Below are 25,307 nucleotides of genomic sequence, written 5' to 3' on the forward strand. Positions count from 1 at the left end.
TGCGCTCCCTCTGGGCCTTGCGGAGACACGGCGAACGGCCGCGTGTCCGCTCAGCACCGGGGCTCCGCGGTGGCTGGGCAGCGTAGGACGGTCAGGGGCCAGGCGGCACCGCGCCCCGGTCTCCAGCCCCGTGCCGCCGGCCCGCAGGCCGCGAAGGCCGGCAGAGGGGGCCCGTCCCCAGGGGAGGAAGGAGGCTTCTCTGCAGCAGCGGGAAAAGCGCCTCTTCATCTTGCGTGGGTTGGGACCCAAGGCCTTTCGGGCAAGGCAGATGCTGCAGACGCCCCGGAAGACGGGTGTTAGCCAGCAGGGGGCCGCAGTTTGTGAGGGGTCACTCGGGACTGAGCGACCTTCGCCCCGGGGGTCGTGTGGCCCCCAGGGCTGCGGGGGGCGCCCCGACACGTCCCCCTCCACACTCGTCAGGGCTGAGAGGCAAGACCCCCAGGTTCTCTCTGGACGCTGGAGGGCGGGCGGGCAGATGGCTCAGGAACGAGTAGGCCGGACATGACCACCGGCTCCCCCGTGAGGCCGGAGGTCACGCTAGCAGGTCCAGTTCCCGAGAACCCCGAGGGCTTGTGCAGGGCCAGCCACCCGCTGCTGGGCCCTGGGAACCTGCATGTGGACCAGCGTGGCCCGTTTGCCCCGGGGACTCCGGGGCCAGAGAAGCACCGCAGCCCAACCTGGCGGCAGGTGTTTGGGGGCCTCACCCTCTCGGTCATGGGCCAGGACTCCAGGGTACGTGTCCAGCCGGCCACCTCCGCTCTGTGAGGCTTTCTCTGCCCTCTGGCCCTGGCTCCCTCTTGGGAGACAGAATCCGGGTTCAGGGTGTCCTTTCTCCAGGAAAGCCTGATGCCCCAAGAAGGGCTGCATGGGCTTTGAGACTCGGAAGAGAGGAACACGTCCCTCAGCTGTGGCCGGGGACCCTGGGGGCAGGCCCCGCCCGGGGCTCCTGCGGTGGGGACTCTGCGGCCCAGGCACGGAGGAGACGGGCAGGGCGAGCTGACCACCAGGCCGTGGGCATTGGGCTTTGGGCCCCATCAGCATGTTCACATGGGGACACCGTTTGGAAAAATGTGCAGGACTGGGACTTTTTAACCGTCAGTGGTTAAGCTGGCTGTCCCTCCACCCACCGTGCACCCCGTCACCCTCCCCGTGGGCGGAGCCGGCGGGCACTCGGGGCCCAGCCAAGGGGGAAGTGGGGTTTGGTGGGAGATACCCGCGGGGTTCACAGTCACGGACAGATGAACGGGGACAGCAGTGGCCTGCGGGAGGACCCCTGCGGTCAGAGGTCACGTCTCGTGGGGACCGGAAGCACGCGGCAGCACAGCTGGCACCGCGGGGGCGGGGGTGGCAGGGAGGCCCACGGCTCACAGACCTCCCAGGCCCTCCCGTGGCTGTGAAAGGCGAAGCCGCAGACACCGGCGTCGGGGGAAACCGGGAGAAAGCAGGGTGACTTCCTCGGTCAAGGACGTGGCCGAGGGCGCAGCCAGGAGAGGCTGCCGGTGCTGTCGGATGAAGTGGTGGAAGCGCCTCGCGGAATCTTGTGGTTATTAGTGCAATTCGCATGCTTTGAAAAGTTTAGACGTTGTGACTTGATGGTGTTGAAGTTTTTCTCTGGGTATTTGTCTGCTGCCTACCTTCTCTAGAGTGCATCACCTTATTTTTTTTCCCTTGAGGGAGCGTCCCCATCACCGTCAGTTTATGTAAGATTCAGGCCGCAGGCCCAGCCCACCCAGGCCCTCCAGGGGCTCTGCCTGAGGACCTCTGGTCACAGACGGGAACGTGTCCCAGCGCCCCCTCTGCTCTCTGCTTCCTCCCGGGGGGCGTGGGGTTCCCGTGAATGCAAACCCAGCTTTCCTCCGAGAGCAGATGTAGGAACACGTTAATCGTTAATACACCTCGGCCACCTGAAAAGGCCACGCCCCCCCCCCGAATCTCGTGGGCGTGGCTGGAGGCTTTGAGGGGGAGGGCGGCAGCCAGCAGAGGGAGGTGCGGGGTGGATGTAGCACCAGGGCTGGGGCCGTCCACGGCGGGCAGCTCAGCCTGGCGATGGGTTAGCAAGTCCGGGAAGCAGGTTCCCCAAAGTGGCAACAAGTCCCCGAAGCAGTTATTTGCCACACCTTGGGGACGGCCAGCTCCCTCCCTCAGCTGTCCTTGTACGAGGCCTGTCCCGGGACAGCAGGGCGGGGGCACCTGGGTCTACCTGAGAGGTTCTGGTCCACACACCTGCCCCTGCTGCCGCTGTGTGGACGGGGGTGCAGACATGGGGGCCACATCTAACCCCCGAATGGCTATGGAGTCTGCGAGGGCGGGGCTGTGCCCCGTGTACGGAACAGCCCAGGGCTCCCACAGGGCGCGGCATCGTGCAGTGGGCTTCCCAGGGGTGGCCCCGTGACTGAGTGAGCGAGTGGACACGGGCCGCACTCCAGGTGCAGGTGCCCAGGGCGCCCAGGGGGCGGTGCCGGCTCCCTCTGGGCCCCACGAGCCGAGCCCTGCCTCCGGCCCAGGCCGGGCCTCCCCTGGGAGGGAGGATGCGGGCAGCTGCCCGCGTGCCTGGACCGCGGGAGCCCCTGGGGCCTGGACGGCATGCTGGTGCCCCACAGGGACGCCACGGTGAGGCTGAGACCCCACGTCTGCTTCCTCAGCAAATGAAGTGTTTTCTGTTTCTGCCAACAGCGCAGAGTCAGAGAGCTGTCCTGTGCTCTGTTCTGGGGCTGGCCCGTGGCCACTCTTGAGGCCTGGGACTCCATCGGCCACGACGATGTGCTGGCACAGCCCTGGCCGGCCCCCAGGACCCCTGCCCTTGGCCGGTGGCAGCTCTCCCCCCTCCTCCGCATGCCTCTGTCACTGTCTGTCAGGGTGTGGCCCGCTGTTCCAACCGTGAGGCTTGTGGTGGCCCAGGCCTGGGCGACCAGTGACTGTCTCAAGGGACGTCCTCAGCGGGCGTCCAGCGCGGCAGGCAGCGTCTCCCGGGTGCTGTTCTCACCGCAGGAGGACACGGGGCCGTGGGGGGACAGGGGAGGTGGAGCAGGGAGGACTGGTCACACGCACGGAAGGGAGGCGGGGCGCTGTACCCGCCACAGCCGGTGCCAACCTGCTTCTCCCCAGAGAACAGCCAAGCGGGGTCAGTGGGCGCATGGGCCCGGGGGACAAACAGAGACACGATCGGATGGTCACACAGAGCCTGGCCCAGGGCCCAGTGCCTAGAGCAGCGGCCACTGTCCCCGAGGGCAGAGCCCATCTCACGCGGCCGGGCACCGTGGGAGCACGGCGGGCGGCTCCTCTGGCCTCGCAGCCCTCAGGGCTGTGACCTGTCCCTGGCTCTCTGGGCACCCGTGTCCCCCAGCTCCCTCTTGTACGCCGAAATAGACGCAGGAGCTGACAGCGGTCCTGCCCAGCTGCTGCGGTCCGCGCCTGTCCTGTGGAGAAACTCGGTTACTGCTGTCCTGCTGTATTAAGGCCTCGTCCCACTAACGGGATTCCTAAGCCTGGCAAGCAGGTGAGGGGCAGTTTGAGAACAGGGCTCGCTGCAGTCACAACCACCTGCTTTCGGGCCCGCCCGTTAAGCCCTCGGGGGCGACTCGGCGCCGTGGCCGTCCCAGGTTGTGACCACGACGGGGCTGGGCGTCCTAGGATTACGCAGTGCGCAGACGGTCCTGTTCCGCGAACACGTCCCTCACACCCGCAGGATCCGCCGACATGCCGGCGGGCACTCCCAGGTGAGGACCGGGCGTGCGCTGAGCCTGGGGCCCCACCCTGCTTCCCGCCCCGTCACGCAGGATCGCCCCTGCGGCTTTAACGCCCCTCTTCGCAGGAACGCGAAAGTCACGTGAGTCAAGGGAAGCTGAAACTGATTTGTTTGTCGCGTTAGGGAGTTTTCATCATTTTAGAAGATTCTACCTCCACTGGCTACGCTGCTCACGATATCTGAGCTGGGAATATGAAACGCTTCTGTGCTCTGCTGCTTCCGTAGCTGCCACGCTCGTGCAGGTGTCACACACAAACAGGTCCCCTTAGCCCTTCCGTTTAAGTCGTCTGCCATCTTTCTGCTGATCCATCTATCACGGATCTAATTGTGTGGTTGATGGTGTGTGATTCCTCCACGCAGCACCCCTCCCGCCCCCAGCGCTGGCCCCTCGGGTCCCCGGGGAGCCGTGTCCCGGCGGCTGGGACGCAGGGCGCAGCCCACGGCTCCTGCATCGCGTGGCTGCCACCCCTCCTGTCGTGGGCACCTGGAAGGCACGCTCGGGAGGTGGGTGCCCTGGGGGGGGTGCAGAGTGCCCAGCCCGAGACACTGGTGGCCACTGGTGGAGCGGAGCCCCTCCTTTGGGCTGGGACCAGCGTGTCCCCTCCTTCCTGGAGGTGCTGGCTGTGCCTGGGCGCTGACCCGGACCCACTGCGACCCACTCCCTGAGCTGTGCACAAAATCTCTGTCAGGGTCCTCCGCTTTTCGCTTCGCCTTTGGGTGCTATCGCTTTCATTTCCGCGTGTAGAAAAGATCTAAACCATTCTGATCTAAACCAGAATGCACATCTTCCGCGCGGCTCTGGGATTCCTCTTGCCCGGAGCGTGGCAGCCCTTGCGGGGTCTTCCCACCCGGGCACCCCCTCTCCCGCTCATCTTCCTCCCTCCCCGACAGGGCCAGGCCTCATGGACCAGGCTCCCGGAGGCTGGGGTCACAACCTCTCTGAGACCGGTGACCAGACCCTGGTCCTCTCTCGGGGACGCCCGCGTGTTCCCTGCTGCGGAGCTACAGACTCTTCCTGCTGGGACACGGGTGGCCACCCCGCACTAGGTAGCTGATGCCTCCATGCTCACCTGCCCGCCGGGCCCTGCCCCGGGCAGCTCCCTCCCGAGCACCGTCCTCTCTGGGCACATGCCAAGCCCTCGGAGCAGTGGGGTGATGTGGGGAGAGCCACATGGACGGTCCACCCTTGTGGACGTCCCTCCGCAGCCTGGCGGGCCTGTAACCATGCTCAGGTGCTCTGAGAAGCAGCGGAAAGTCCGTTACCGCACTGACACCCGCTCAGCAGCCGCCGGCAGGGACGGGGCTGCGCCTGTCCCAGGAGGGACGTGGGGACAGCCAGGACCACAGCCAGGAACAACGACGGGGTGTGTTTCCCACGTTCGCAGCTGCCGGGCTCCAGGGGGGTAAAGCTGCCCCGCTCTCCTCTGCAAGTCCACAGGGCCCCCCAGTTCTGTCTGCAGGCCCCAGGGTTGAGGGCCGGGGTCCCCCCTCGAGTCTGCATCGTGCTCGGCCCCCTGACATGGGCTCGAGCAGGTCCTCGTGAGGGGGAATAAGGACACACAGTCACCTGCTCTTTGCGGGGTGCATGCACCCGGCACCCCATTACACCCCGTCTGTGCCGAACAAGGGGACAGGTTCCCCGTCCATCCTGCTGGCAGCCAGCCAGCCCCTGGGACCCACCCGTGGGCCCCGCCCAAGTCCTCCCCCCCAAAGGCGGCTCCTCGGATGCACCTGCCTCCCCCAGCCTCCTGCTGCCTCAGTGATCTGTCCAGACGTGGGCCGGCTTTCCAGGCTTCAAATTCAGCGTGTTTATTTTCACAGCACACGCATTACAGGCAAGGCCAGGAAGCACATCTTAAGGGAGAAAAGCTCGCGTCCACCTCTCCTTCACCTGAGTTTTCTGGGGGCTGGATGGCCTCGCTCTCTTGCGGCGCTCGCTCGGGCTTCAAGCCCCAGGCTCTGCAGCGTCTCAGCCACGTGCCTCTGGCCTGGGCCACACCCATGATTGCCCGTAACTTTGCATCACCTCCTTGTAAAAAGAAGTGATGACACGCAGTTGGAAAGATTCTAATGCAAAAGTGGCATCTCTAAAGTCCCGCGAAGCCCAGGTCGCAGTCGTACCCGCCGTCTCTGTACACGCCGGCTCAGGAGGGGTGAGCCCGGCCCCCAGCAGCGCCAGCCCAGGCGCCCCAGGGGCTCCCCGCGGAGTGCCCCTGCAGCTTAGGGGGCAGAGGCCCCCGGCTGCGCCTGGCGAGGCTGGGGTCCCGCTTTGTGCTTCGCGGGGCCCTCGGCCTCCTCCGGGCCCTTGGCAAGGAGCACCGGGGCTTCTCCCCACAGCGGAATCCAACTCTTGCTTTCCTCAAGGGCCAGCATCAGGGTGAACAGTTTGGGAGGAAGACCAAAGACAGGGGAAGGGCGGGCGCGGAGGGGACGCGAGGCGGAAACAGCAGCCCGACCATGGGGACTAGAGTGTGGGCTGCGGGCGCCCGGCCTGCATCCCCTCCCCCTCAGCCATGCACATCCTGGGCTGAGCGCCGGCCCTGGGAGCAGCCCCCCTCTCATCCTGTGGACAGAGCGAGAGGGAGACCCCGAGACCAGGGACAGAAAGGGCCCTGGAGCATCACCTCAGTCATCCCAGGACGGGCTGCAGCTCCAAACAGAGCGATCTGTCCCCTCCCCTGCGTTTCTATCCCTCCCTGTATGTTTCCATCCCCCTGCCCCATGTTTATCCCCCATGGCAGGAGCTCCATTAGCCTCCCATGACTGGTGTCTCCCAAGGAAAGACAAGCCACTTAACTGTTGTCAAATTTGGTAGGAGACGCTGGGGGTGCCCACCCTGCCCCTCCCGTCCCGAGCTCCCTGCTGGGTGGGCGGCCTGAGCTAGGCCAGGGCTGCCTTGAGGAAAGTCTGACAGAGAAGCTCAGCTCAGGAACCTGCCTGCCGGGACAGACAGCCTGGTGCAGGACAGAGCCCCCATCGAGTTCCCCCCATCAGCTCGGAGCTTGAGCTGGTGAGGGCCAACATCGTCAGGTCACCTCGATCCCCACACTTCTTCTAACTCAGTCGGGTCCCTGGCACCTGCAACCAGGAGTCCGGCCTCCACGTGGCCAGGCAGCGCGCACAGCCCAGAGCAGTGGCGTCCGTGCAGGTGCAGTGCAGTCCCACAGCTCAGAGACCCCCTGTATGTGCCGTACCCCTAGGAACTTGGAACCCAGCCGGAGGGGCTGGTGGTGCCCACACTCCACAAACCACCCAGGGCCAGACAACACTGAGAAGAGTGACAGTGTTCTCAACAGCACTGCAAATCCTGAGGAAGGGCCGGCAGTGACCCCGAGAGCCGGGAAGCCCCCCAGGAGATGTGGCCGGGAGGGGCGAGCCCGGGGTGAGGGGCAGGGGGGCAGCAGTTCCCCTCTTTGGGGCACCGATGGGGATGGCAGTGCCGAGCGCGTCCTGGAGCAGGTGGGTGAACCGCTGTTCCTGTTGGGACGTGGCCCCTGCCTGCCGACAGCACTCCCAGGATGTCTGTGAGGGCCGCCAGGCTCCGTGTGATGCACAAAGTCTCCCTCAGGGCTGATCCCGTCGCTCCAGACACCCTGGCAAAGTGCAGAGACCCCGCCACACACAGGATTTACATGAATTCAGGGCGACATCAAGATGAATAAGAAAAGCAAAACGGAGGCTTCTCGGGAAGAGCAGGTGGAGGAGACCCTGCGTCCCCTTGAGGTGCCCCTCTGACAACCACGCAGCACCAGCAGGGGAAGCTTTTAGGGGAACCGGGCTCCTCGCCCTGCAGGTCGCCTGTGGGGAGCAGTGTTTGGATTGACACGCAGGGTCTCGGTGCTGAGACGGCACCAGGAGGATGGAGCTGGGATTTAGAGGGCATCTGGGAGGGGACAGCGGGCCTGGGACCCCCGTCCACTCACGGTCAGGAGCCCTCGTCCCCAGGCCACCCAGGGGAAGGCTCCCCGCTCTCACCCACACGCTCGCTGCCCGCCAGGCACACACAAGCTCCCTGTGGCCGGCTGGGCCCAGGGACCCCCGCCCGAGTCCTTGGGTCCTCGGCGACACAGAAGCGGTTCTGCGGGATGTGCTCGGCCTCCTCCCGGTGGCCGGCAACCAGGGCGCAGGGCAGAGGAGTTCCGTGGGCAGTGACCAACTTGACCGTGGGTCTGCTGCCGGGGAGTGACAAGTGACAGGAGACGGTCCCCAAGCTCCCCTCAGCCTGCCACCCGCTGAGGCCCCTTCAGCTCCGTCCCAGAGGCCAACACCTCGCACAGAGCGAGACCCTGGTTGGCTTCATCCCTTCCTCTTAAAGGCTGACAGGAAAGGGGCCCAGTGACCCTGAGGGGATCCTCTGGGTAAAATAGGAAAGAACAGGCAGGAGAGAGCATTTTTCACTGTTGAAAGCTGAACTAATGCCTAAGGAGTTCCAAGAAAATGAGCTAAGGTTTGTTAGAAAAGACTTGGTAATGACATTAATTAAAATCCCAGCCGAAAAATCTATTACCTTATAGAAACAAATTCTACAATTTCTGTTTTAATAATACACAAAAAAACACAAAACTTCTGAGAAAGTCTTCTTCATGTTGATGTACATATCAGTTTCATCGTGTGTTATTCCTAAACAGACTTTTTAAAAAAGATTTTTTAAACAAACCCTGAATAGTGTATCCCTATGTAGAAAGCAAAGAAAACACACTTACGTTTAGAAAGAACATGAAAGCGACTCTGGGCCCACTGCCTGGGGGCGCCCAGCCTTTTCGTCTGTGGACCAGACTTGTGGGCACCAACAGCCAGGGCTCCCTCGGCGGCACTGTCCGCCCGGCGCTCCTTGGGGGCAAGGTCGGTCCTAGGACTGGTTAGTGCGGGTCCAGCTGGTGGGCAGTTAGTAATCCGGGCATCGCCTTCCCCTCTCTGCCCCCTTGCCTGGGCCGTGAGTTTCAAGTGACCTCGAGACAAGATGGGTCAGGAACGTAGCCCACACTGGCCTGAGACTGGGGTGAGGATGCCCTTTCTAGGGTGAACCCCCTGGGCCCGGGGCTTCTTTGTTACCGAGTGTAGGCCCTAGACCAGTAGCTCTCCACGGCGGCTCTGGGTCCGTGAGCTTGGAGAAATGCACATCCCTCGGCCTCGCCCCAGCCCTGGGGCTGCGATCACGGTGTGGGGTGAGGAGGTGTCTGTGTTTCCAGAAACCCCGCAGGTGACCCCATGTGCGCTCCGCTAGACTTACTGACCAACGATGACCTACAGACCCTGGCGACACGTGCATGATTTCCTTACACAACTGGAATCATTTGATATACTGGTGTGTAACTTTCTAAGCCCAAATCACAATTACAGCGTCATTCATGCTGAATGCATCACATTCCAAGGTAAAAATATGCCATTTCCTTCTTATTTAACAAAGCGCCCTCCTTCCTCCCGCCCCACACCCCCTTTCTTCTCAGCCTGGGGTCCCTGTGGCTCTTGGGTTTGGGTTCCAGACCCTCCGAATATGTGGCTGCAGTTCCTCCCCAGGGCTCTGTGCGATGCCCAGAGCCTGCAGGTGCGCGGATTCTGTCCTTCGCACGTGGCTTTCTATTACAGGCAACTGACCGGGCGCAGACGGCCGCTCGCCGCTGCTGCGGGGGAAGCGGCTGTGGTAGAGGCACCGCGGTCAGCAGGTGAGATCTGGAGAAGTCGGCAGGCGCTGCGGTGGCCGCCTGCGCGGCCGAGCCGCGGACCCCGCCACGAGCGTCACGAGCCCCACCGCACTGCGGGCGGACCCCGAGGGTGCCCAGAGCACACGAACGTCCCCGAGGGACCGGGGAGGCCCGCCTGCACGTCAACCTCGAACTCTCCGCACAGAGACCTCGCATACAAGCTAAGCGTACCCAGCTCAAGAAAGCAGCACATCGTAGACAAAATTAAACATCATAAATCAGATTTTTACTGTTACGAGGCCTAACTGCCTCACTGTGCCTCTAACTGCTCCGCCCTGAAATAATCAGCTGGTTTGCCACCAAATGGAGGTTCCCAGCCTTTTCAACATCCAGCGTTCTTTTAGGTACGGCACCCTCAAGAGCCTCAAGACTTTAAAATACTTTGTGTATCAAATCAAACTTATGAAAGAAAATTTTCATTTACTTTCCTATCTAATTCATGAGATATGACAGCTAAGTGGAACTTCTGAGCTGCAGGAGACAATATTTTGATCATGTTGTTATTAATCAAAAGCTGACAGTTCTGGATAACTTGTGTAAACTTACCGTGATTTCCTTTAGGCTTTTTCAAGTGTTAGAAATAGCTTGCAGACCCTTCCCTCGGTAACTTCGAGACCACAGGACGCGGGCAACATGACCCTGACCCTTTATCCCTTCTCCTCCCTGTGGGTTCAGTCAGGTGACCCCCCTCTTGGAGCGAAGCTGATTCATGAACATGGGTTTAAGAATGCAGAGCTCTGGGGCTTCCCTGGTGGCGCAGTGGTTGAGAGTCCGCCTGCCGATGCAGGGGACGCGGGTTCGTGCCCCGGTCCGGGAAGATCCCACATGCCGCGGAGCGGCCGGGCCCGTGAGCCGTGGCCGCTGAGCCTGTGCGTCCGGAGCCTGTGCTCCGCGACGGGAGAGGCCACGACAGTGAGAGGCCCGCGTACCGCAAAAAAAAAAAGAAAGAAAGAATGCAGAGCTCTGAGGAGAAGATCTAATTAAGGTGAGGAGCTGTGCTTCCTTAGTGTATTCGGTAAAATGCTGACACGGCAAGTGGAGCCCAAGGATACTGTGCTTAACTGAGTGACCTCGGGCAAGTCCTGCGACTTCTCCACACCTGCTCCCTCAGCTGAGCTGCGGGGATAACACCTGTCCCGTCAACTCTTAATGAAGACGCGGCCGGTTGTCCGTGGGGCCCCTTGCAGGTGCCGTTGTTCCCAGAGCTCGGCACCTGGCCTACTCACTCGTAGGTCAGCCCAGAGATCTCCTTCCCCTCCTGGGTTGTCGGCACCTGTGGCTCCGACCCAGACGCCTCTCGACACCTGTCGTTGGCCAGGAGGTCAAAAACGTCATTGTTATAAACTTCCACTATGAAAACTTCCACCTCGGGGCTCCTTGACGGATCTTCTGCAATCAGCCTGGAGGAGCGGCAGGGAGGGACACACAAGAGACTAAACCGTCAGAGGAGCTTAGATAACCCCGTGGAGAAAGCGGTTAGAGAATGATTTCAGTGAGAGACAGTCCCGGAAAATGGGCAGCAAAACTCATAATTCATGATCACAGGGCAGCATCTCACTAATCAAGACGACGGAGGAAGAAGGGAATGTCCTCCTTAAATTGCAGAGAAAAATAACTGTCTTGGGAATACAGACAGTTTTATCTGAGTTGTATCTAAAGCAATGATTTCAGCATTCGCTTTCTAATCACATTCTATAAAGATGCTTGAAGAGCCCACAGCCTTGATTCAGAAGTCACCACACCCGAGTTTAATCCCACCCAGAAGCCCAAAGCAAGCTGCAGAGGCTTTGAGCACCGGTCCAGCAACTGGGCTTGTTTATTTTAAATTCTGTTCTGTTTCAGGGGAGATTGAGTCCATGGAACTGAGTCAGTTCCACTGGTGTAGCGCCTTCCAACTAAGCCCTGACCATGACCTCTCTAAAACCCACCCAGGCTCTTAAGAAAACAACCACACATCTTATTTTGTTTTAGGTTTTAAAGTACTACATGCAGATTGCAGATCAGTTTAAAAATAAAGACACTACACACTTAGAGCAAAACCCCAGAGTCCTACCCCAGGGAGAAGTGACCCTGACCCTGGGTTTCCTCCCCGACGCCCACGTCCCTGCTTTGTCCCTTTGACAGACAACCCAGTCACCAAGGAGCAAACAATTTCATCTTGGACCCTTGCCCAGCAAAGCCAGTCTGATTTTGACTACCGTGCTTTTCCTTGTCCATAAAGACATTCCAAGCACTGGCCTGGACGGGTCCTACTCAACCATTGCTGGGTTGGGTTTTTCACCAGCATCCACAAGAGAGCAATGGATAAAATGAGCCATTAATGTCTTCTAATGATAATTAAGAAAATTAGGGGCTTCCCTGGTGGTGCAGTGGTTAAGAATCCGCCTGCCAATGCAGGGGACACGGGTTCAATCCCTGGTCCGGGAAGATCCCAGATGCCGCAGAGCAACTAAGCCCGTTCGCCACAACTACTGAGCCTGCGCTCTAGAGCCCGCGGGCCACAACTGCTGAAGACTGTGCGCCTAGAGCCCGTGCTCCACAACAAGAGAAGCTACTGCAATGAGAAGCCTGTGCACCACAACGAAGAGTAGCCCCTGCTCGCCACAACTAGAGAAAGCCTGCGCACAGCAGTGGAGACCCAGTGCGGTCAAAAATAAATAAATAAATTGTAAAAAAAAAAAAAAAGAAGATCAAAAAGACGACAATGAAAGAAAAATAAGCTAAATTGTCTGATGAAAATAATTGCTGGCAAAGAGCTCAGATCTGGGTTGTTCTCAGCACTGGGGTTTGCTGAGGACACTGTAAGAATATCTGTCTGAAAAGTGAAAAACCAAGGTGCGCTAAGCTACAGGTTGTACATCCCCTCCGCCACACGTCAGGAAAAATGCACACAGACCCCCTCTTAGCACGCAGCTCCATCCCTCCGAGGGGCCCCAAACCTGAATTACATTTCTTGTCTATACAATACCGGGGAGCTAATTGGAAAGATTTTTCTTCCATTAAATTAAGAACTTGATTTGTTTACTGCGTTGCTTCATCCGTCACACAAGTATCACTCAGTTACTGGCTAGATTCCGGGAACAATGCTAAAACTCGTCTTCATTCTTGGCTTTGAAGAAACGAAGTGTTTAGTGGGCAAACGATTCCTATATAGTGTGATACATTTTATATAAAATACGCAGAAGCTCCCATGAGACGCAGGACGGGCGCTGAGCCCAGGTCAGGGTGGGGGGAGGTGGCGGGTCCATCACAGCCCCCGCCAACGAGCACCCCCTCCAGGTGTCCTCGGCCACTTTCGTCCTGTTCACCTATTCCTGCCCGGGTCCTCCTGGGTCCTGGTTATTTGTCTGTTTCTGTTCGAGACACCTTGAGGGCTGAATATGATCACGTGTGCCTGCAGCGTTGTCTAGCAGGTAGAAAAGCCTTGTAAATGCCGTGGGTAAGAATGACAGCCGAGGTCACTGGAGAAGAGGCAGGCCGGCAGCTGGGTTCCCGAGGACGCAGGAGAGGGTGTTAGGCAGAAAGAACCCCAACTAGAATTTTGCTCTATTGAAAATGGCAGGGGAATACCTTCCTTTGGTCCCCTTAGCAATTTAAGAGTAACCTTTTTTAAGGTAAAGCGTTCATATAAACATCCTCTGGTACCGATGCCCGAGGCTATTATGGTTTTGTGCTGCATCGTGAGTTGGGCACAAACTCACCCGCGAATACGGCTGCTCGCGTTCCTTTCTGGATCTTGTCCACTTGTGATTAGAAAACAAAGAGGTAGAAAATTTTCCATGTTTGGACTATCATTCTCATTTTGCAAACAACGACAGTGAGGCCTGGGGAGGTAAGCCTCGCCCGTGGCCACCCACTTGGAAGAACAGAGTCAAAATCCCGTCTGAAGGCTCCTAATGCTGTAAGACACCGAGCTCTATGGGAGCACCTGTCACTATAATTTAAGTTATCACTTCATGCCCAAGACTCAAAACATGAATAAACCCACTGTAGAAACGAGGTGACTTAATAATGTGTCAGTGTGATGTCCCTATTTGGTGAAGCTGTGTGTCCATCTCTAGACAGGCTGACTGTCCAAGTGTGGTCCTAATGGATCTCTTTCCGGACGCCTTCAGCAGCCTCTGTCCTGCCCTGAGTCCTTGGCCTCTGTTTGCTGCCCTCGTGGACAAGCTCCAGAACCAAATACACATGACCTGTATGTTATTCGTCTGCAAATCCAGCTTCGTCTGGAACAGACTGTAAGCAGGTGCACAGCTCACACCAGGGATTCAATGAAGCCAAACCCTGCTTTGCCTGCCCCCTGGGGTCCCCAGCTTTGCCTGCCCCCTGGGGTCCCCAGCACAAGACAAGAAGATGGCGGCCGTGTGAGGCTCGGGGGGAGGGTTCTCTAACTCCCCGCTCTTCTGGCCCCGTTTCTGACCTGGCCTCTTCTTTCTATCGCCTCATCTCTCTGTTTCTGGGCCTTGAAAGTATGCTTAGCAGGGAGGTAAGTTACCGGTCAATGCTTTGATACCTGGCACCAGCCACGCTGCTTCCACTGGGCTGGACGGTTCTGAGCGTTACCAGCACACCTGGTAACCTGGTAATCTGCCGCCACTTGGATCAGGTGCTTTAAATGTGGGTAAAACATGAGGGCCGGGGAGACGGGCGGAGCGCTTCTCCCCAGGACCCCTCTCCGTGGCGGACACAGCACCATCCTCTCACCCACTACCTGTCTCTCCCGTGTCCCTCTTCCATGACATCCAGGAAAGCCACCCGCTGCTGTAGCAGTCCTGCCACATCCTCCCATGCTGCTACCCGACTTCCAGCAAGCGTGGCTGTGGCCAGCCGAGGGGTCCCTGGAGAGGGACCGGGTGACACCCTTGGCAAGTGCCAGTGGCTCTGCAGAGAAGTTCTGACTCACACCGAAGCCTCTGTGTCTTGAACCTGAAACGGAACCAAACGCTTCACGTGGTGCCGTGTCCCCAGAGGAGGGCTTCATCCCTAAAAGTGGGACCCCTGTGTCTGGGAGGGCTGCTCTGTTGCCCACAAGCGTCCTGCCCGTGGAACTCAGGTCTGGCCCTCTGCCTTCTCGGGCCGACGAGACAGGCAGGGTCCTCCGGGCTGGCCTCGTCCCAGGCCTTCCCCATGCGTTCTGGTGGCCACGCTGAGCACAGCCCTCGAGGGCCTTGTGGCCTCGGGGACTTTCAGGATGCTTGTTACCGCAGCAGCAGCTCACCAGTGCTGACGGGTTTGATCTCCTAGGAAACGATCTGATTCTGAAAATCACAGGAGACAACTGGAGAACAAGAACTACCAAAAATTGGGGAATATTTCACCGAGGTTTTTTCTCAGAAGGGGTTAGTAGAAGTAAATTAACAAATACATCTTTCACGTGCACTAATAATGAAAGAATATTGGTTTGAAGAGGAACCAAAATATCAGGATTTTGTGGGACTTCCTATGTTTTGGCTCCGATTTTAAGACACAAAAGGATGACGTAAGAAGATATGGAGACAAAACCCGAATTCCAGGGGTTATAGGAGCACAGAGGGCCGGCTGGCTCCACTGAACACCTGCCGCAGGAGACGCCTTCCCTCCAGGGGCTACAGGCTCTGGGGACATACGGCACGCACGTGGGGTGAGCCACAGCTCTCAGGAAACGGTGAGAAAAGTGAAGATGAGCTGGGGCTTTCCCTGGCAGCACAGTGGTTAGGAACCTGCCTGCCAATGCAGGGGACACGGGTTCGAGTCCTGGTCCGGGAAGATCCCACATGCTGCAGAGCAACTAAGCCTGTGCACCACAACTACTGAGCCCATGTGCCACAACTACTGAGCCCACGTGCCACAACTGCTGAGCCTGAGAGCCACAATTACTGAGCCCGCGCACTTAGAGCCTGTGCTCCACAACAAGAGAAGCCACCGCAATGAGAAGCCTGTGCACCGCAACCAAGAGTAGCCCCCGCTCGCCACAACTAGAGAAAGCCTGCACACGGCAACGAAGACCCAATGCAGCAAAAAATAAATTAATTAATTAGTTAATTTTTTTTAAAAAAGTGAAGATGAGTATCTCACACCGGGACTCCCCAAGGGCGGGAGGTCAGTGACCCACGGGAGGAGACATTGGCACCACGGCCTCCTGGACCACACGGGGCAACTGTTACTGGTTTTTTCTAGCAGTGACTGTAGTGGGGAAATCGTGACAACAGCGGGGGACGTGCCTCTGTGGCTCCTGGGGCCGCGTTAGTGGCACAGGAGACTCTTCAACGCACGTTCGCTGTCATCCCACAAAGAGGACCAGGTGTGTCTGCTCTTCCCAGGCAGGAAGCAAGGGCAAACCACGGGTTTTCACTCTGTCCCCTCCCTGCTCTGTCTTGCATCCTCCACCCTCCCTTGACCGGGGAAGCCGTCTAACTAGAGATCACCTCGAGAAGTGTTGTCTCACCAATAGAACTTCGACATAAATGTGTCATAAGCATTTCTAGCATTTGTGGTAGTAATGCCCAGAAGTGAACGCTCGGCAGTTCTGAACGTGTCCTGCTGGAGATGGGACGTGGTCTCCCACACACTGTCACCCTCAGCACCCGCGTCTATGGTATCTCTGTTCATCCTCACTGCCCGCCCGGTACCTGAAGAGTCCTCCAGTGGTTCTGGGGATGATGCCCGAGTCGCCAAAGGATTCCGACGGTGGGGCCGGCTCCTCCCTGGAACGCGGGCCCAGCGTGGTGAAGCTCTTCCCACTTCCTGTCCGTCCGTAAGCCAAGATGCAAACCTTGTACCTAAAACGCAAGCCAGACTTCAGGACAGAAAGACACACCGTGGGCCTAGTGCCATGACTGGACTCTGAGACGAGTGCCACGTGGATGGTACACCTGAACATACTTCCATTTGAAGCCTCTGTTCCTCCGTTCCCGAGAAACCGGGCCCTCGTTTAACTACAACTGTCTTTTGCATAATCCACCGTTGTGGTTATTTGGTTCCACGTTGGATTAAATCATATTCACGTTTACACACGCACAGGCAGCTCAGCGATACCTGTTTCTCGCAGGTGTCTCCACGTGGGAGACCACGGCTAGTGCTCGTGCCCTCAGAGCCTGCCCGAGGGTGCCGTCCTGAGCCAGGCCCTCCTCCTGAATTCCACTCATTCGAACTTCTGGAGTTGCCTGAAGTAAGCTCATGTGCGTAAAATCAGGCCAACTGAAGTGTGTATGAAACGATAGAAAAGTCTGCATATTTTCCTTTGATGTCCTAAAACTATTTTTCCCCATTACACTTATGATCGCCAGCGTCACCGACTACAGTTGAACTTAAGGTTGTGAAGTATTCTTACGCTTCGTTTCTCCACGGGCCTTGGGGTTTCATTTCAGCCAGACGTGCCGACACCCTCTCAGTGCCAGGCCGGCCTGCCCACCCCAGTCCTACAGCTCGGGGTGATTTTGGTGCAGCTCACTTCACAGAAGACAAGAACAATGAAGGATCCGTAAGGTTTCTTCCATTTGCGCTATTAGCCCAAGACGTCAAGGAGAAGACGGGAAACATCCGAAGTAAGTTTACGGTACACACTTATAGGCTTGGCCGTGAAGGTGCGGGTGATCCTGGCCCACAGTGGCTGAAGCTAAGCCCCGACCCGCTTTCGTGTCTCCTGGGAGATTAAACATCCAAGCACCGGGCCCCACCCGAAGAGATTCTGATTCCATGGATCAACCTTTAATCAGACCCCTCCCCTGCGGCAGTGAAACAAAGGCTGTGGCTCTGATAAAATGACTTCTAAGAGTTCTGATGGGTTCTGACCTTGAACAGTGACACGAAAAGCCCTAGAGATCCTGGAGGCCTCCGCCTCCGAGGTTGACTGTTCCCTGAAAATTTCAGATGATGGAAACCGTCTGTGAGCGCGAGAACTGATCAAAGCCCTCTCTGCTACCATACTGTGTTTTTTTTCTTGCAGAACTGAAGAATCTCCAGGTATTTATAACATGACCCCACAGCATTCCACATCTCTTACACCTTCCCTGAGAGATGCATGTGTATTTGGCAGGGGAGCGGGGCGGGGGGCGGGGGGGGGATGTCTTTGACTGCAGTGGATAAATGAGCTCTTAAAGGGATCCTTCAAACCACTGAGGAATGCAGAGAGGAATGAACTGGCCCAGGACTTCAAATATGCCATCTGTTTCATATTTATCATGGAAAAGGCAAAGACCATTTTAACCACGATGCCAGTTTTTATTTCTGGAATCTGCTTAATTAGATGCCTACTTAGGAAAAAAGAGACAGAGAGAGAGAGAGACTCCTATCGTTTTCAATGGAAGACATTTTGTCACATGGACATTAAAAACCGCAGTATTCCAGAGGAGGGGCCGGGTAGGTGTGTACAGTTGACAACACGCGGTTTCTGTGCTGACCCGACCTCTGGGTTCGCGAGCCTTCCCTGCACCCCATGATGTCAGATGCCGCAGCGCTGTGGTTGGATCCAGCCCTATAATTACAGCTCCCGTTTTGTTGGCTTTGGCTGCGCTGGACAAACACAAATGCATCTCCTTCAGGACGCTTGATGTCAACTTCTCCGCCAAACCGAGATTCTTCAAAATGCCCCGAAGTGGAAAGTCTTGGCTTATTGTGTGTCGGTTAAGCCAACAGAGCTGTGCACTTACTGCTGGAAAGTGACCTTTATTCCCAGGTCATGGCCACTGCCTTGGAAACCAGTAGTAGTTTCCATGGGGAAAGGCTCCTTCCCGCAGGGACAAGCCCCTCGATCTAGTGTCAACATTGTTAACAGACTTTAGCAAAGCCTGAAATGTACGAAGGATCCCGGAGAGAAGAAGGCTGCTGCCATCTCAGTCTCAAGGCGGCAGGTGATACAACTGAATGACCACCTGGACCCAAGGCATCCGTGTTCCTTTAACAATTATTCCTCAAATCACGTTTACGCCTCCTCCTAGGAGAAGGGCCATGGAGGCTGGGCCGTGGGTCTGCTCTACACGCACATAAAAGGCTCAGACGCTCATGTTCAACGCTCGTGTGTCGCCATGAATGAACTCTACTTACATTTACATGTAGCTGTGTTAAGTGACCTCAGAAATATTTCAACTCACCCATCTAAGAAGGACGTCAGAAGGGTACACACGTCCTCAAACACCACGTTCTGAAGTTCTGCTCGACCGTAAACTCTGAGAGGCAAAGGGAAAATGATGCATTCTTGGGAGAAAAAGAGATGTACGTTACCATACAGGAACCTGAGAAACAAAATATCCTTATGTTCTTCTCATGTGAACCCCAACACCGTCAAGAGTCATACATTTTTAAACAGTGAAAGATTAATTTGATTACTTTTCGAGCTAACAGAGGTTAAGAAAGAATAGAAATTGTTTCCTCTGCTGTAAAAATGTAATAAGCATACGCAAAGTTATAAATGCTTGCCGAAGCAGAAAGAAAAAACGAGCAAGAAAAAAAGAAAGGATACCGTATAATTATCCCATAACTAAATGAGTTCCACTTAAGCGGGTCCAACAACAAGGATGTAAAAATCATACTCCGGCAATATTCGATACGTAATACTGAATTTTTATGTTCAAGCTCTTCAAAATATTGTCCTCCTAGGCCCCAGGTTGGTTCAGCCAAGCATTAATACACAAAATGGGACTGGAATGCCGGCTGTGACAGGGACAGTCTGTGTGTTTCTAAACATGTACAAATAAACCCAAGTAGGAAGTGGCTTCCAGAAACCATGGCTCATTGCAGTGTGAAACGAGATGGGAACAACGCCCCAAGGGCAGAGGCAGCGATGGACCGCCCGTTGCTGACAAAGCCACAGTGTGTCATGTGTGAATCGAATATACTTAGATTTTAAGCTTAGTTTTCTGAAATACAGGTTTTTACCTAACTGGAACCAAACTTTTCTTTCATTTTCAAAATGGGTCCTAATTGAGCCAGATCACGTCTAGAAGCAGGACTGATTTTAAACTTGAAGGGCCTTCCTTATAAAACGCTGCTTATTATACATGATGAGGAGGGCTTTTTTTTTTTTTTTTTGCCACGCCACGCGGCATGTGGGATCTTAGTTCCCAACCAGGGATCGAACCCACGTCCCCTGCAGTGGAAGCGTGGAGTCCTAACCACCAGCCTTCCAGGGAAGTTGCCAAGGAGGACATTTAGAACAAGAGGGACAGGGCTGAACTCTGAAATTAACTTTTCACCGAAAAAGTCCCACCAAAATACAAAAGCAGGAAGAACAGTGAATGAGTCCAGTCTGTGCACCACCAGCTCCTACAATCACCGACTGTCCCCAACCTCACCTAACAGCCACACCTCACCCCGGAGCCCTCTGAAACTGACCTCAGGTCCAGCTCGTCCGTAAATGTTCTGTATGCATCTCTAAGGGATGATGACTCCTAAAAATCATCACGTTACCATTGTCACGCTTTTACAAACTAAGTCATTCCTTTATGTCATCCAAGATGAGGGTAGCATACACATTTCTCCAGTTCTCTAATAAGTTTATTTTTCCTGTCAGTTTTTTTTTAAGTTAATTTATTTTATTTTACTTTATTTGCGGCTGTGCTGGGTCTTCGTCGCGGTGCGCGGGCTTCTCATTGCGGTGGCTTCTCTTGTTGCGGAGCACAGGCTCTATGCGCGTGGGCTCAGTAGTTGTGGCTCGCGGGCTCTAGAGCGCAGGCTCAGTAGTTGTGGCGCACGGGGCTTAGTTGCTCCGCGGTATGTGGGATCTTCCCGAACCAGGGCTCGAACCCGTGTCCCCTGCATTGGCAGGCAGATTCTTAACCACTGCGCCACCAGGGAAGCCCTTCCTGTCAGTTTTTAAGAATCATTGCAGCTGGTTGAATGTCTTCATAGATATTCGGGGTAGCAAACCTTTTCTGAATAGTAAATAGTTTAGGCTTTATGAACATCTTACTTAAAGAGACACTGGAGCCTTTCTCACCAACAGGAGGAAAAGGTGGCAGGCCTGCCACTGCACCACTACTCACCATGGTACCGAGTCCTCGTTAGCTAACTTGGGACATGAGGATCACAAAGAAGATGGAACCACTGACTGCTTTGAGGTGATACGGCCGGACATCTGGGCAACCCAAAGCCAAATGATGAAGAAAATCACCAAATCAACAAGAGAATTTAGCAAAGTAGCAGGTTGTACAATTCACGTACAAACCCAATAGCATTCATATATACAAACAAAATGAGCTCCCTGATATAATGGGAGAAAGACTGTATACATGATAGGAAACAAGAAAATAGAAAACCAAGGTGTAGATTTTAATAAGAAATGTCTAAATCCTTTATGAAGAAAACCATAAGCCACTCCTGAAAGACACATAATTCAACTCAATGAATGAAAAGATATGCAGCGCCATGTCCTTGGATATGAAGTCCCAACATGAAGACGTTCGCTTTTCCAAAGTTAGCTTATAAATTGAGCTGAACGCCCCCCAAATACCACATATACTATCAGGATTTTTCTGAAGCTAGACAATTTGATTATAAAACTTATTTAGCAAAATCAAAGAGCAGAATAGAGAGGAAAACCCTGGGGGAAGAGCAGTGGGACGTGGAGCTGCGGTGAAGCCCATGCTTCGGGGAGAATGGTCAGGGCCCATGGTGAATAGACAGACCCTGGGGCAGAAGAGAAAATTCAGAAACAGATACAACTGCAAAGAGCAATGTACTCTCTGATAAAGGGGACATCCCAGGTTAGGGGAAAAGACGTGATTTAATGGGTGGTACTGAAGTAACTGGACAGACACATGAAAAAATAAAACCGGAACCATTCCTCATTCAGTTCATTCCAAATGGGTCATGAGATTTGATTAATGTAAGAAACCCGGCCACTGCAACTACTAAAGCACACGGGCGTATTTGTCTATTACCTGGCAGCCTTTGTAATTACAATTATGTTAAAGGGGAATAAGAGACTTTTGCATGGCTGAAAGATATCAGAAGCAAAGAAAAAAGTACAAGCGACAACCTAGGGGAAACAGCTGCAGCTTCAATCACTGACAAAAGGTTGATTTCCCTAAAAATAGAGAAGAAAAAATGTAGAGTATAACAGAAAGAGTATCGCTTATATTCCTTAAATTTCTTATATATTCCTTGTATTAGAAATCCTTTTTATGTTTTTATAGGAAAACAGCTAGAGATATGAAGAGTTCACAGAAAAAAAGAAATGCCCCTAACTCAACCACGTGAAAGGACGTGGGGTCTGACTCGGAAGGGAAGCCATGGAGAGATGTCGTTTCTCGCCACAGCCGGCAACCACCCCGAGGTGGACAACGGGCCCCCAGGGGAGCGATGAGGAAGCGGGTTCTGACAGGTGAGCTAAGCAGGTAGAGGAAAAGCAGGCCCTTTCTCTCCTTCTCTCCTTGGCTGCTCTCAGTCAGCTGACTCTGGAGACCCAGTGGCCAGCACACCTGCATCTCTGTGCTCAGCCCCGCGTCCTGTGCTCCCTGGCACGGTCCCCACATGCAGCTCTGACCGTGGGGACTATCTTCGCCTTACCTGTGCCCGTCGTACCTAATAGGGTGTCTTGCCCATAACCGGGGGTCAGTCAACGCTTGAACTTGAACAACTACACGTAGAAATTACTACAAATATGTTGGTAGATACATCACGGCATAACCACACACAATAAAAGAACACAGCCGAGAGGCCTCCAGCTGCCTGATACACAAATTATACTCAAAACAATAAAAGTGACCTATTTTTCCCATTGCATTTTGCGTCAATTCCTGTTACTTTTTAAAGTTTGCTTTTTTTAAAAAATAATACTATTTTATTCTGCTTACGAGACCACTTTCTTCTGACCATGGGGCCATTGGTAGCTTCCCAAGTGGTAAAGCCTGTGCTTTCCCCTGCACCCACGTTTACTTTTAAAAAGGAGTTAAGTGCTGAAACTGTTGAGATTTTCCTTCAGAACTGAAATAAAATATTGTGACATTTACTAGTTCCATAAAAAGCTGTTAGAAAATAAACAGCGTTGTGGTTTGCTAAGACCCACATGCTCCACCACCTGTAAAGTCAGCTGATCCTGAGTCCCGAGACTCCAGAATCAGCCCTGAGCGCGGAGTTAAATTTCGGCTTTTCCTCTCACCTAGTTGTACAGCAAGTTACACACGTTCCTTCCTTTCTCTTTGGGCTCAGCCCAAGCTCCGCAGCGAGGACCCTCCCCTTCAACCTGAACCCTGTGTATGGCCACTGAGACGCCGACCAAGGAGGATGCTCCCGTCTCAGCTGACGGAGCTGATGCCCCCTCCCCGATCCCCAGACAGGGCAGGTGACCACTGGCGACTTCCCCGCCTGCAGTGGCCCCGCCGCCGTCTCCTCCTCTGTTGAGAGCTCGGCCACAGGCAGCCGTGGGAGTGGATGCTGCCACATTTGGACACTGCAGGGTCTCCTGGTGCTAAGTGCTGCTATCCCCAGAGAGGTGATCCTTTGCCGTCTCAGCGTCAGAGGTAAGATGCTCCGGGAGTCATTCCTCGGCCGCACGCGCTTGTTGACTCAGCCTCGACTTCTGAAGCATCTCGATAGGTCCCTCTTCTCCACACCTGCTAAGGGACTAGTTCATCCACCACCCAGGCCGATGCAACGGCCCCTGACCATCCCCCAGCTGCTCACTCTGTCCCAAGCCTACAGCCCTCCTAGCACACTCTAGACATTACTCCCGTAGAGGTATTTCCAAAATGTAAATTAAACAAGGAGGGAGTGGATGAAATCACTGGGGCTGGAGAGAGAGGTCTGAGGAGGAACGAGTGACGCAGTGTGTCACCGTGGGGCCACTTAGGTCCTGATGGCAAGTGACGCACTGGATATGTCCTGGGAGGTCCTCTGCTAGCATAAGGAACACCCTGAGTCCCTTCAGTAGGGCGGATGGGGGTGGACACCAGTCACGGCGGCTTCAGCAGCGAGGGAGAGGTGGGCTCGGTGATGGGGGCCTTCGACCACGGCAGAGCCGCCGAGATGGCCTCCTCTGATGGACGCAGGGAGGCGTGGGTGCCTGGGTTCTAACCCGCTTACCAGGGGAGTCACTGACTGACTGAGACATTGTCTGTCCATGGAGGCCTCGTCGGACACCGGAATCTGTTTCAGGAGGTGTAATCCCGATATAACTCCAGCGATGTCCCCTGCGGCAGAAGGAGCTCTTACATCCTTTCCGCTCCCAGGCTCTGGAGGAAGGTTGGGGAGAGCTCAGACACTCACCAGGACCGAGGCTCTGATGCAGGTGAGAGGCCTGGGCCCGACAGCGGCGGGTGCCTGGCCCTGGAGTCTGTCCGCCAGCCGGGTCCCGCCCGCTCCACGCCCCCCCCCCCCACCCCCCGGGGCATAATTTCCTTTTTCTGTTGCCTGACTATGTTGCCGCTCCTTTAACATCAGGCCAAAATGTAACCCTAAGGACGAGCTGCCCGGAACACACACCCCAAAGGGTTTTACTGATGTCCTCAAACGCCTACGTTTTAACCATAAAGAAAAACAAGCGAAAAATGCTAAGGTTTACACTGTCTCACCCAAAAGCTCCAGGGACACCATATGAGGAACATACAAAGCCATAAAAACAAGCCTGAATCCAGAATCTCCCTACGACCGTTTAGAATGTCATCTCACAGTGTGATGACTAGATTTTAAACGTCTGAGATGATTCCAAGAGCAGAGTTTAATTTTCCAAACACAGCTTCAATGTTCTCCCTGCCTGTGCACATCCCACAAACAAACAAGAGTCTTTCCCTTGGCCTTTTAGAGTAACTCCCTTTTATCACAATCTTCAGGCTTTTGACCGCTAGAGATCCTTCCTTTCCGGATGCACCTGGGCTGTGCAGAGCCGTGGGTCCGGACACCGGGGTTGGTCTCCAGATCGCACTTACAGCCTCCGCCTCACGGAACGGCCCAGATGGGGTAACACGACAGGGGTGCCTGGCTCAGAGCCAGTGATCAATGACGGTTATTTCCCTAACGTCGAGCTGCTTTATCGTCTATTTTCTTATCTGTATCCGATTCCCTAGGAAGCTTTCAAAGCATCTGGGGCATAAAATTCTTTGCCATCAACTCAGTCATCAAGTTTTAGAGCTAAAAGTAAACTTTGATCCAAATCCCACATTTTCCAGAAAGAAATCTGAGGCCAAGCGGAGGTAAGTGAACCACATTCAGAAGGAAAGCCCAGGCCTCTGGCTCCCCTACAGGTTCTCCCCAACCCCTGGTGCCTCTCTCAGGCTGTCTCAGCGTTTTCTGAGCCTCGGAAACCTCCCTCACCAAGGTCAGTGGGCCTCAGTCACGCCCTGGTCCACGTGCAGCAGGGAAGGTTAGCCTCCACCTTCCCGGGGTCGGGGTGGGGCGGAGCGCTGTGTGACGTCACAGCAGATATCGCAGTCCTCCCTTCGCTGCAGTCAGCACTCGGCACCGCCTTTGGGGGTGCACATCCTTCTCCTGAGATGAGCCCTGAGTTTGCAGACCTAGAGCGATGATCCCCTCCTAGGAGGGGACGTCGAGTACCAGGGCCCCAAGGAGACGGCCTCCAACGCATCACCGCGCCTTTGCCGGGCACCTGCACCGGTATGGATTCGTCTCCGCAAAGCCAAGTTGAGTATAAAACCTCAGTCCCCCCAGAATACAGCTAAAACCAACCAATGACTTCTTGCGAGCAAATACAGACAGGTCCATACCGGGTGATGGATTCAGGGAAGTTTGGACATCATTAAAATAAATACGCAGGCACAGACTTTGAATCACCCTAAATCTCCACATTAAGAAACAAAGTGACCAGAGGGTAAAACCAAAGACCCACGATATTTACTATAAAAGTGAGTGGCGGGCTTCCCTGGTGGCGCAGTGGTTGAGAGTCCGCCTGCCGATGCAGGGGACGCGGGTTCGTGCCCTGGTCTGGGAGG

General features: G+C 55.4%; 1 protein-coding gene across 1 annotated transcript; it reads right to left on the reverse strand.

Moving 5' to 3' along the window:
* Window positions 1–478: 478 nt before the first annotated feature.
* KIF25 (kinesin family member 25) lies at window positions 479–22,806 on the reverse strand. The gene is given in 13 exon segments (XM_032651789.1): window positions 479–5,739; window positions 5,742–5,774; window positions 7,186–7,226; window positions 7,228–7,375; window positions 7,721–7,917; window positions 8,484–8,600; window positions 9,341–9,498; window positions 10,500–10,563; window positions 10,674–10,880; window positions 16,056–16,205; window positions 18,516–18,590; window positions 19,756–19,811; window positions 22,699–22,806. Coding segments are annotated over 13 exon segments (1,461 nt in total). The 3' UTR covers window positions 479–5,632.
* Window positions 22,807–25,307: the final 2,501 nt, after the last annotated feature.

Source organism: Phocoena sinus, chromosome 12 (assembly GCF_008692025.1).
Source record: "Phocoena sinus isolate mPhoSin1 chromosome 12, mPhoSin1.pri, whole genome shotgun sequence".
Classification (NCBI taxonomy): domain Eukaryota; kingdom Metazoa; phylum Chordata; class Mammalia; order Artiodactyla; family Phocoenidae; genus Phocoena; species Phocoena sinus.